Source organism: Oncorhynchus kisutch, unplaced genomic scaffold (assembly GCF_002021735.2).
Source record: "Oncorhynchus kisutch isolate 150728-3 unplaced genomic scaffold, Okis_V2 scaffold2673, whole genome shotgun sequence".
NCBI lineage: Eukaryota > Metazoa > Chordata > Actinopteri > Salmoniformes > Salmonidae > Oncorhynchus > Oncorhynchus kisutch.
In genome coordinates this window covers 161,590-174,477 of record NW_022264618.1, presented here as the reverse complement: position 1 = coordinate 174,477, position 12,888 = coordinate 161,590, and the positions used below count along the sequence as shown (strand labels likewise).

At 46.8% G+C, this 12,888-nt stretch overlaps 1 protein-coding gene across 1 annotated transcript in view; it reads right to left on the bottom strand.

Annotated features, from left to right (window-relative positions):
* The window catches only part of LOC109887081 (FERM, ARHGEF and pleckstrin domain-containing protein 1), a 91,562-nt gene that overhangs the window by 29,800 nt on the left and 48,874 nt on the right, over positions 1-12,888 (bottom strand). Inside the window, exons 8-14 of the mRNA XM_031819828.1 lie at positions 11,639-11,786; positions 9,988-10,083; positions 9,615-9,781; positions 9,191-9,259; positions 8,985-9,057; positions 8,707-8,863; positions 734-918 (exon numbers count right to left, since the gene is read on the bottom strand). Coding sequence (XP_031675688.1) covers positions 734-918; positions 8,707-8,863; positions 8,985-9,057; positions 9,191-9,259; positions 9,615-9,781; positions 9,988-10,083; positions 11,639-11,786 — 895 coding nt within the window. The remainder of the gene's footprint in view (positions 1-733; positions 919-8,706; positions 8,864-8,984; positions 9,058-9,190; positions 9,260-9,614; positions 9,782-9,987; positions 10,084-11,638; positions 11,787-12,888) is intronic.

Here is a 12,888-nt window from a genome sequence, read left to right as displayed (position 1 = left end):
GGGAGAAAATGTCCTGAAAATGTGTTTTGTTTCAGTCGAAGCATATATCCTGCTTCAGCGAACCATCCTCAAATCTCAATAGAAATTAGGTGGTTTTGGTGCAATGGCGACGTTACAGGCCTACTATAATATGCTAGTATGTTCGGCTCAGTTATGTAACATCCTAACTCATCATAAGTCTTTGTCTGGAGAAATGTGATCTGGACAGACATCGAGTCAGCTTTGATCTAACTTTATGACATGAGCACCATTGTGAGAAGTGATAATCTTCCATTTGTAATAATAATAAGTGATGAGTAGAACTATTAGATGTAGGCAACAGATCTTGATGAGATCTAGCCTGGTAAAGTGGGATAACACAGTTCCTTACAGACTCTCACTAGCCTGGTAAAGTGGGATAACACAGTTCCTTACAGACTCTCACTAGCCTGGTAAAGTGGGATACCACAGTTCCTTACAGACTCTCACTAGGATGGTAAAGTGGGATAACACAGTTCCTTACAGACTCTCCCTAGCCTGGTAAAGTGGGTTAACACAGTTCCTTACAGACTCTCACTAGCCTGGTAAAGTGGGATAACACAGTTCCTTACAGACTCTCCCTAGCCTGGTAAAGTGGGTTACCACAGTTCTAACAAAGTAGAACAGTACTGTCCTCTGGGCTGGATCACTCTCTCAAGAGTATGGGGACATGTCCTCCACCCTCCCTCCCACCCTCCCTCCCTGAAAGACAAACCTTCCTCCGAACCTCGTCCTCGTCATCCGTGCGGACGTAGCCAGCGTCAGTGAACAGGGGGGATGAGAGGGGGCAGGAATGGGCGTTGATGGGCGAGGGCTGGTGCCCGTTGGAGCTCTGACCCGGGCCGAAGGGAAAGGCTTTCTGCCCGTTCACCACCACTGGTGGGCTGCCTGAGATCACACCTGGAAGAGAGGAGGGGACAGGAACGAGTCAGAGATCAGAGCTGCCTGAGATCACACCTGGAAGAGAGGGGACAGGAACGAGTCAGAGCGGCATTCAACCTATCAAAACATGAAAACCTAACTAAAGTCTAACTAAAGTCAAGTAAAGTGTCCTGTTGAATGTAAAGTCATGTAAAATGTCCAGTTGAATGTAAAGTGTCCAGTTGAATGTAAAGTGTCCAGGTGAATGTAGAGTGTCCAGGTGAATGTAAAGTGTCCAGGTGAATGTAAAGTGTCCAGGTGAATGTAGAGTGTCCAGTTGAATGTAAAGTGTCCAGTTGAATGTAGAATGTCGAGCTGAATGTAGAGTGTCGAGTTGAATGTAGAGTGTTGAGTTGAATGTAGAGTGTCGAGTTGAATGTAAAGTGTACAGTTGAATGTAATGTAAAGGGCCCAGTTGAATTTAAAGTGTCCAGTTGAATGTAAAGTAATGTAAAGGCTCCAGTTGAATGTAAAGTAATGTAAAGTGTCCAGTTGAATGTAAAGTGTCCAGTTGAATGTAAAGTGTCGAGTTGAATGTAGAGTGTTGAGTTGAATGTAAAGTGTACAGTTGAATGTAATGTAAAGGGCCCAGTTGAATTTAAAGTGTCCAGTTGAATGTAAAGTGTCCAGTTGAATGTAAAGTGTCCAGTTGAATGTAAAGTAATGTAAAGGCTCCAGTTGAATGTAAAGTGTCCAGGTGAATGTAAAGGGTCTAGTTGAATGTAAAGTAATGTAAAGGCTCTAGTTGAATGTAATGTAAAGTGCCCAGTTGAATGTAAAGTAATGTAAAGTGTCCAGTTGAATGTAGAGTGTCCAGTTGAATGTAGAGTGTCCAGTTGAATGTAGAGTGTCCAGTTGAATGTAAAGTGTCCAGATAAATGTAAAATACCCAGTTGAATGTAAAGTAATGTAAAGGGTCCAGTTGAATGTAAAGTGTCCAATTTAATGTAAAGGGTCCAGTTGAATGTAAAGTAATGTAAAGGCTCCAGTTGGATGTAAAATAATGTAAAGGCTCCAGTTGAATGTAAAGTAAAGGCTCCAGTTGAATGTAAAGTAATGTAAAGACTCCAGTTGAATGTAAAGTGTCCAGTTGAATGTAAAGTAATGTAAAGGCTCCAGTTGAATGTAAAGTGTCCAGGTGAATGTAAAGGGTCTAGTTGAATGTAAAGTAATGTAAAGTGTCCAGTTGAATGTAGAGTGTCCAGTTGAATGTAAAGTGCCCAGTTGAATGTAAAGTGCCCAGTTGAATGTAAAGTGCCCAGCTGAATGTAAAGGGTCCAGTTGAATGTAAAAGGTCCAGATAAATGTAAAATAATGTAAAGTGTCCAGTTGAATGTAAAGTGTCCAGTTGAATGTAAAGGGTCCAGTTGAATGTAAAGGGTCCAGTTGAATGTAAAGGGTCCAATTGAATGTAATGTAAAGTGTCCAGTTGAATGTAAAGTGTACAGTTGAATGTAATGTAAAGGGCCCAGTTGAATTTAAAGTGTCCAGTTGAATGTAAAGTAATGTAAAGGCTCCAGTTGAATGTAAAGTAATGTAAAGTGTCCAGTTGAATGTAAAGTGTCCAGTTGAATGTAGAGTGTCGAGTTGAATGTAAAGTGTACAGTTGAATGTAATGTAAAGGGCCCAGTTGAATTTAAAGTGTCCAGTTGAATGTAAAGTGTCCAGTTGAATGTAAAGTGTCCAGTTGAATGTAGTGTCCAGTTGAATGTAGTGTCCAGTTGAATGTAAAGTAATGTAAAGGCTCCAGTTGAATGTAAAGTGTCCAGGTGAATGTAAAGGGTCTAGTTGAATGTAAAGTAATGTAAAGGCTCCAGTTGAATGTAATGTAAAGTGCCCAGTTGAATGTAAAGTCATGTAAAGTGTCCAGTTGAATGTAGAGTGTCCAGTTGAATGTAGAGTGTCCAGTTGAATGTAGAGTGTCCAGTTGAATGTAAAGTGTCCAGTTGAATGTAAAGTGTCTAGATAAATGTAAAATACCCAGTTGAATGTAAAGTAATGTAAAGGGTCCAGTTGAATGTAAAGTGTCCAATTTAATGTAAAGGGTCCAGTTGAATGTAAAGTAATGTAAAGGCTCCAGTTGGATGTAAAATAATGTAAAGGCTCCAGTTGAATGTAAAGTAAAGGCTCCAGTTGAATGTAAAGTAATGTAAAGACTCCAGTTGAATGTAAAGTGTCCAGTTGAATGTAAAGTAATGTAAAGGCTCCAGTTGAATGTAAAGTGTCCAGGTGAATGTAAAGGGTCTAGTTGAATGTAAAGTAATGTAAAGTGTCCAGTTGAATGTAGTGTCCAGTTGAATGTAGAGTGTCCAGTTGAATGTAAAGTGCCCAGTTGAATGTAAAGGGTCCAGCTGAATGTAAAGGGTCCAGTTGAATGTAAAAGGTCCAGATAAATGTAAAATAATGTAAAGTGTCCAGTTGAATGTAAAGTGTCAAGTTGAATGTAAAGGGTACAGTTGAATGTAAAGGGTCCAGTTGAATGTAAAGGGTCCAATTGAATGTAATGTAAAGTGTCCAGTTGAATGTAAAGTGTCCAGTTGAATGTAGAGTGTCCAGTTGAATGTAGAGTGTCCAGTTGAATGTAGAGTGTCCAGTTGAATGTAGAGTGTCCAGTTGAATGTAGAGTGTCCAGTTGAATGTAGTGTCCAGTTGAATCTAAAGTGTCCAGTTGAATGTAAAAGGTCCAGATAAATGTAAAGGGTCCAGTTGAATGTAAACTGTCCAGTTGAATGTAAAGTGTCCAGTTGAATATAAAGTGTCCAGTTGAATGTAAAGGGTCCAGTTGAATATAAAGGTGTCCAGTTGAATGTAAAGTGTCCAGTTGAATGTACAGTCATGTAAAGAGTGCAGTTGAATGTAAAGTGTCCAGTTGAATGTAAAGTGTCCAGTTGAATGTAATGTGACTAGTTGAATGTAAAGTAATGTAAAGTGTCCAGTTGAATGTAAAGGGTCCAGTTGAATGTAATGTGACTAGTTTAATGTACAGTAATGTAAAGGGTGCAGTTGAATGTAAAGTCATGTAAAGGGTCCAGTTGAATGTAATGTGACTAGTTGAATTTAAAGTGTCCAGTTGAATGTAAAGTAATGTAAAGGCTCCAGTTGAATGCAAAGTAATGTAAAGGCTCCAGTTGAATGCAAAGTAATGTAAAGGCTCCAGTTGAATGTAAAGTCATGTAAAGGCTCCAGTTGAATGTAAAGTGTCCCGTTGAATGTAAAGGGTCCTGTTGGATGTAAAGTAATGTAAAGGATCCAGTTGAATGTAAAGGGTCCAGTTGAATGTAAAGGGTCCTGTTGAATGTAAAGTAATGTAAAGGATCCAGTTGAATGTAAAGGCTCCAGTTGAATGTAAAGTGTCCAGTCGAATGTTAAGGGTCCAGTTGAATGTAAAGTAATGTAATGTGTCCAGTTGAATGTAAAGTAATGTAAAGTGTCCAGTTTAATATAAAGCGTCCAGTTGAATGTAAAGGGTCCAGTTGAATGTAAAGTGTCCAGTTGAATGTAAAGTAATGTTAAGTGTCCTGGTGAATGTAAAGTTATGTAAAGTGTCCTGTTGAATGTAAAGTTATGTCAAGTGTCCAGTTGAATGTAAAGTGTCCAGCCAGGAGAGAAGCACAACAGTGGAACACAGTAGATAGAGAGACAGAGGAAACAGCCTGGAGAGAAGCACAGCAGTGGAACACAGTAGATAGACAGAGGAAACAGCCTGGAGAGAAGCACAACAGTGGAACACAGTAGAGAGACAGAGGAAACAGCCTGGAGAGAAGCACAACAGTGGAACACAGTAGAGAGACAGAGGAAACAGCCTGGAGAGAAGCACAACAGTGCTGGCAGAAAAATCAGCATTCAAAGGCATAGAAGCTTTGAACATAGTCTGATTTATTTGTCATGTTTTTTATGCTAAATATGTGTTGTCAGAGAATGTAATCAAACCAATGACAATGATGAGGATGACGCGGCGGCCATGTTGGATTTGCAAAAGAACAGAAATCAGGATCAGGGCCAAAAGGAACAACAATGAGATGTCTATCTTGTTTACATGCCAGGAGTCAAGCCAAGCAGACAGCAAAGAGGAAGAGGGAGGGGGGTCAGACAGACTGATGATTTGGATGACTGCTGATACAAGGGGGGGGGGGGGTCAGACAGACTGATGATTTGGATGACTGCTGATACAGGGGGGGGGGGGGGGATTGGGCTGGGTCGGTGTTCGGGGAGGGCAGGAGGAACATCAAACATGGCTGATACAGGGAGGGGGGGGGGGGGGGGGGTTTGGGCTGGGTCGGTGTTCGGGGAGGGCAGGAGGAACATCAAACACGGCTGATACAGGGAGGGGGGGGGGGATTGGGCTGGGTCGGTGTTCGGGGAGGGCAGGAGGAACATCAAACACGGCTGATACAGGGAGGGGGGGGGGGGAATTGGGCTGGGTCGGTGTTCGGGGAGGGCAGGAGGAACATCAAACATGGCTGATACAGGGGGGGGGGATTGGGCTGGGTCGGTGTTCGGGGAGGGCAGGAGGAACATCAAACACGGCTGATACAGGGGGGGGGGGGATTGGGCTGGGTCGGTGTTCGGGGAGGGCAGGAGGAACATCAAACACGGCTGATACAGGGAGGGGGGGGGGGGATTGGGCTGGGTCGGTGTTCGGGGAGGGCAGGAGGAACATCAAACACGGCTGATACAGGGAGGGGGGGGGGGGATTGGGCTGGGTCGGTGTTCGGGGAGGGCAGGAGGAACATCAAACATGGCTGATACAGGGGGGGGGGATTGGGCTGGGTCGGTGTTCGGGGAGGGCAGGAGGAACATCAAACACGGCTTATACAGGGGGGGGGGGGATTGGGCTGGGTCGGTGTTCGGGGAGGGCAGGAGGAACATCAAACACGGCTGATACAGGGAGGGGGGGGGGATTGGGCTGGGTCGGTGTTCGGGGAGGGCAGGAGGAACATCAAACATGGCTGATACAGGGGGGGGGGATTGGGCTGGGTCGGTGTTCGGGGAGGGCAGGAGGAACATCAAACACGGCTGATACAGGGGGGGGGGGGATTGGGCTGGGTCGGTGTTCGGGGAGGGCAGGAGGAACATCAAACACGGCTGATACAGGGAGGGGGGGTTTGGGCTGGGTCGGTGTTCGGGGAGGGCAGGAGGAACATCAAACATGGCTGATACAGGGAGGGGGGAGGGGGGGGGGTTTGGGCTGGGTCGGTGTTCGGGGAGGGCAGGAGGAACATCAAACACGGCTGATACAGGGAGGGGGGAGGGGGGGGGGGATTGGGCTGGGTCGGTGTTCGGGGAGGGCAGGAGGAACATCAAACACGGCTGATACAGGGAGGGGGGAGGGGGGGGGATTGGGCTGGGTCGGTGTTCGGGGAGGGCAGGAGGAACATCAAACACGGCTGATACAGGGAGGGGGGGGGGGGGGGGGGTCGGTGTTCGGGGAGGGCAGGAGGAACATCAAACACGGCTGATACAGGGAGGGGGGATTGGGCTGGGTCGGTGTTCGGGGAGGGCAGGAGGAACATCAAACATGGCTGATACAGGGAGGGGGGAGGGGCTGGGTCGGTGTTCGGGGAGGGCAGGAGGAACATCAAACATGGCTGATACAGGGGGGGGGGGATTGGGCTGGGTCGGTGTTCGGGGAGGGCAGGAGGAACATCAAACATGGCTGATACAGGGGGGAGGGGGGGGGGGGTCGGTGTTCGGGGAGGGCAGGAGGAACACGGCTGATAAAATACCCTTACAGCTCAATGAGCTGCTCCTAACATTCTCAACGTGTATTGATCCTGACTAATCCACAAACTACTGCTTAGTATTTCACCAACTAAGTGTACTGAGCTACATTTAGATATTTATTTAACTAGGGGCTAACTGTGGCAGGGAGCTAACCCTGGGGGAGGGGCTAACAGTGGCAGGGAGCTAACCCTGGGGGAGGGGCTAACAGTGGCAGGGAGCTAACCCTGAGGGAGGGGCTAACAGTGCAGGGAGCTAACCCTGGGGGAGGGGCTAACAGTGGCAGGGAGCTAACCCTGAGGGAGGGGCTAACAGTGGCAGGGAGCTAACCCTGGGGGAGGGGCTAACAGTGGCAGGGAGCTAACCCTGGGGGAGGTGCTAACAGTGGCAGGGAGCTAACCCTGGGGGAGGGGCTAACAGTGGCAGGGAGCTAACCCTGGGGGAGGGGCTAACAGTGCAGGGAGCTAACCCTGAGGGAGGGGCTAACAGTGCAGGGAGCTAACCCTGAGGGAGGGGATAACAGTGCAGGGAGCTAACCCTGGGGGAGGGGCTAACAGTGCAGGGAGCTAACCCTGAGGGAGGGGCTAACAGTGCAGGGAGCTAACCCTGGGGGAGGTGCTAACAGTGGCAGGGAGCTAACCCTGGGGGAGGGGCTAACAGTGCAGGGAGCTAACCCTAGGGGAGGCGCTAACCGTGGCAGGGAGCTAACCCTGAGGGAGGGGCTAACAGTGGCAGGGAGCTAACCCTGGGGGAGGGGCTAACTGTGGCAGGGAGCTAACCCTGAGGGAGGGGCTAACAGTGGCAGGGAGCTAACCCTGAGGGAGGGGCTAACAGTGGCAGGGAGCTAACCCTGGGGGAGGGGCTAACTGTGGCAGGGAGCTAACCCTGAGGGAGGGGCTAACAGTGCAGGGCGCTAACCCTGAGGGAGGGGCTAACAGTGGCAGGGAGCTAACCCTGGGGGAGGGGCTAACTGTGGCAGGGAGCTAACCCTGAGGGAGGGGCTAACAGTGGCAGGGAGCTAACCCTGAGGGAGGGGCTAACTGTGGCAGGGAGCTAACCCTGAGGGAGGGGCTAACAGTGGCAGGGAGCTAACCCTGAGGGAGGGGCTAACAGTGGCAGGGAGCTAACCCTGAGGGAGGGGCTAACTGTGGCAGGGAGCTAACCCTGAGGGAGGGGCTAACAGTGCAGGGAGCTAACCCTGGGGGAGGGGCTAACTGTGGCAGGGAGCTAACCCTGGGGGAGGGGCTAACTGTGGCAGGGAGCTAACCCTGGGGGAGGGGCTAACTGTGGCAGGGAGCTAACCCTGAGGGAGGGGCTAACAGTGGCAGGGAGCTAACCCTGGGGGAGGTGCTAACAGTGCAGGGCGCTAACCCTGAGGGAGGGGCTAACAGTGCAGGGAGCTAACCCTGGGGGAGGGGCTAGCAGTGGCAGGGAGCTAACCCTAGGGGAGGCGCTAACCGTGGCAGGGAGCTAACCCTGAGGGAGGTGCTAACAGTGGCAGGGAGCTAACCCTGAGGGAGGTGCTAAAAGTGGCAGGGAGCTAACCCTAGGGGAGGCGCTAACAGTGCAGGGCGCTAACCCTGAGGGAGGGGCTAATAGTGGCAGGGAGCTAACCCTAGGGGAGGAGCTAACCGTGGCAGGGAGCTAACCCTAGGGGAGGCGCTAACCGTGGCAGAGAGCTAACCCTGAGGGAGGTGCTAACAGTGGCAGGGAGCTAACCCTAGGGGAGGCGCTAACAGTGCAGGGCGCTAACCCTGAGGGAGGGGCTAACAGTGCAGGGCGCTAACCCTGAGGGAGGCTCTAACAGTGGCAGGGAGCTAACCCTGGGGGAGGGGCTAACAGTGGCAGGGAGCTAACCCTGGGGGAGGGGCTAACAGTGACAGGGAGCTAGCCCTGGGGGAGGGGCTAACAGTAACCCCCAGGGGTTCATCCTCATCATTGACGTGTGTGTGAGCGTGTGCCTCTGGCCTCGTTCTCTATCTATACCAGGACAGTGGATGTAGGAGATAGAAGAGCTGCTGCCTTCAACTGCCTGCCGGACTGGACCTGAGATCTGCTGCTCTGGGTGTCCCGTGGTGGAGGCTAGGGCCTGGGCCTCTGGTCCCCCTGGCCCAGCCTGGTGGCCGTTGGTCACTGTCGGGTCGTCCACCGGGACCTGGATGATCAACCTGAGAGGAGAGTCTGTCTGGTCCACTGAGACACTCTGGAGAGGAGGGAGAGAGAGAAGTTAAAGGGATACTCTGTGAAATAAAGACCAGAACACACACTAACTCTATTCCTTCTCCAATGAATCACAGAGAGAAAGGTCACCAGGATATACTGACCTCTTGTGGCACTGTGGATGTCTTTCTATCCTGGGGTGTCAGGCTGCTGCCGGACACCTTCTTACTGTGTTTCCTGGTGGGGAGAGGAGACAGGCGAGGCTTAGTCTATCAACTGTTGAGGTAAAGGGACATTGACATGGGAACCTGGAGCCACAAACACGCCTCAGGGGAAGAGAGGCTGACATCCAGACCAGGTGAAGTCTCACCTTTCAAAAGGGACCTTTTGGAACTCTGAGTCCTTGACGTAATCGAAAACCTGCTTCTGTGTCCGACCGCTGCAGATATAAAGAGACAGAACATGGTAGAATGTTGAAACACAGAGGTCTGATGAAGCAGCACAGTCCCTGTAAAAGGACTGTCAGTGAAAGACCCTGACACAATAGGAAAGGTTACATTGTTGAGTCCAGTATCAATCTGTTTTGTTGTTGCTGGTTAATATACATTTATCATGCAGTGTCCACCCAGGCCCCTCCTCTACAAGCTCCACCCACCCAGCCAGCCAGCCTACCTAAACCTCTACAAGCTCCACCCACCCAGCCAGCCAGCCTACCTAAACCTCTACAAGCTCCACCCACCCAGCCAGCCTACCCAAACCTCTACAAGCTCCACCCACCCACCCAGCCAGCATACCTAAACCTGAAGGAGGACCCTCTGGTGAAGAGAACAGCTTTGGCTTTGGGTTTGGGTTCCTCAAACAGTCTGAAGAAGGCGTGGTACTCCACACATATTTTCCAGAAGGTCTTACAGCAGTCTCTACTGGCCATCACAAACTCCAGAGTGTCCTGGTACGCACTCTGCTGCAGGCGGGCACAGACATCGTCAACACATCGCTTAGCATTGGTTAGAACAGGAGAAACAAGGGCTGTGTTCATCTACGCCACTGATAAAACACTGTGTTGGAACTAACCGTCGAATATTGCTGTGAATTTACTGAGAAATAAATCAACACCCTTTCAACCAATCAGAATGTAGTATTCTGCCAAGCCGTGGTATAAGGACTTACATTGAGGTCTGGTCTGAGTTTGATGAGAAAACGTTTCCTCTTGAAGCTGAGCTTGCGGACTTTAGACCAGTTAAAAGCATTGATCTTAGTGTGTCCCTATAGGAGAGAGTTTAGACCAGTTAAACGCATTGATCTTAGTGTGTCCCTATAGGAGAGAGTTTAGACCAGTTAAACGCATTGATCTTAGTGTGTCCCTATAGGAGAGAGTTTAGACCAGTTAAAAGCATTGACCGGGCATTCGTGGCCATTCGTGGCCAGCCGGGCATTCGTGGCCATTCGTGGCCAGCCGGGCATTCGTGTCCATTCGTGGCCAGCCGGGCATTCGTGGCCAGCCGGGCATTCGTGGCCAGCCGGACATTCGTGCGGTTGAGTCCGTTTCTGCTGCAACATGGACTCTACAAAGTGATGAAACGTTGTTGTTCCTTGGTAAGCTTGGTGCTTGACAGACAAGTCTTCGGTTGCCTAGGCAACGCCCCCCTCCCCCCTTTTTTCTCCAAATGGTTATTACGGTGACCGTGGTCATTTGGCTGACCAATAGCCATCATCCAATATTCCATGCCAGTCACAGCCCTAAGTGGTATGACGTGGATTCATAACGACAGCATTACTCAAATCAAAAGTTATTTGTCACATACAACAGGTGTAGTAGACCTCACAGTGAAATGCTGAATACAACAGGTGTAGTAGACCTCACAGTGAAATGCTGAATACAACAGGTGTAGTAGACCTCACAGTGAAATGCTGAATACAACAGGTGTAGTAGACCTCACAGTGAAATGCTGAATACAACAGGTGTAGTAGACCTCACAGTGAAATGCTGAATACAACAGGTGTAGTAGACCTCACAGTGAAATGCTGAATACAACAGGTGTAGTAGACCTCACAGTGAAATGCTGAATACAACAGGTGTAGTAGACCTCACAGTGAAATGCTGAATACAACAGGGGTAGTAGACCTCACAGTGAAATGCTGAATACAACAGGGGTAGTAGACCTCACAGTGAAATGCTGAATACAACAGGTGTAGTAGACCTCACAGTGAAATGCTGAATACAACAGGTGTAGTAGACCTCACAGTGAAATGCTGAATACAACAGGTGTAGTAGACCTCACAGTGAAATGCTGAATACAACAGGTGTAGTAGACCTCACAGTGAAATGCTGAATACAACAGGTGTAGTAGACCTTACAGTGAAATGCTGAATACAACAGGTGTAGGTAGACCTCACAGTGAAATGATGAATACAACAGGTGTAGGTAGACCTTACAGTGAAATGCTGAATACAACAGGTGTAGTAGACCTCACAGTGAAATGCTGAATACAACAGGTGTAGTAGACCTCACAGTGAAATGCTGAATACAACAGGTGAAGTAGACCTCACAGTGAAATGCTGAATACAACAGGTGTAGGTAGACCTCACAGTGAAATGATGAATACAACAGGTGTAGTAGACCTTACAGTGAAATGCTGAATACAACAGGTGTAGTAGACCTCACAGTGAAATGCTGAATACAACAGACCTTACAGTGAAATGCTGAATACAAGCCCTTAACCAACAATGCAGTTTTAAGAAAATGAATTTAAAAAAGGTAAGAGATGAGAAATGAACTCCCATGTTCCTGGTGGATAAACATCTGGAGCACATACAGTACCTGAAACACCAGCAGTCCAATATGAGACACAGCCAGACTGAGCTTGGTCCCCTCTCGGTCCTTAGCAGGGTGGAGCCTGACTCCGTACATCTCCAACCGCCGGGCCATCTCCAATAGCTGATAGTCTGACTCCGCTGGCGTCTGTCCTCTGGGGACACACAGGACACATACCAAAACTATCATATCATAGTCTGGCGTCATATACGGGACACATACGAATAACTAAAATAATCAATTAATATAAAACGAATAACTAAAATAATCAATTGATATAAAACTAATAGAATCCATTAAACTAATAGAATCCATTAAACTAATAGAATCCATTAAACTAATAGAATCCATTAAACTAATAGAATCCATTAAACTAATATAATCCATGTATATACAACTAATAGAATCCATTAAACTAATAGAATCCATTAAACTAATAGAATCCATTAAACTAATAGAACACATTAAACTAATAGAACACATTAAACTAATAGAATCCACTAAACTAATAGAATCCATTAAACTAATAGAATCCATTAAACTAATAGAATCCATTAAACTAATAGAATCCATGTATATACAACTAATAGAATCCATTAAACTAATAGAACCCATTAAACTAATAGAATCCATGTATATACAACTAATAGAATCCATTAAACTAATAGAATCCATTAAACTAATAGAATCCATGTATATACAATTAATAGAATCCATTAAACTACAAGAATCCATTAAACTAATAGAATCCATTAAACTAATAGAATCCATTAAACTAATAGAATCCATTAAACTAATAGAATCCATGTATATACAACTAATAGAATCCATTAAACTAATAGAACCCACTAAACTAATAGAATCCATTAAACTAATAGAATCCATTAAACTAATATAACCCATTAAACTAATAGAATCCATGTATATACAACTAATAGAATCCATGTATATACAACTAATAGAATCCATTAAACTAATAGAATCCATTAAACTAATATAACCCATTAAACTAATAGAATCCATGTATATACAACTAATAGAACCCATTAAACTAATAGAATCCATTAAATTAATAGAATCCATTAAACTAATAGAATCCATGTATATACAACTAATAGAATCCATTAAACTAATAGAATCCATTAAACTAATAGAATCCATTAAACTAATAGAATCCATTAAACTAATAGAATCCACTAAACTAATAGAATCCATTAAACTAATAGAATCCATGTATATACAACTAATAGAATCCA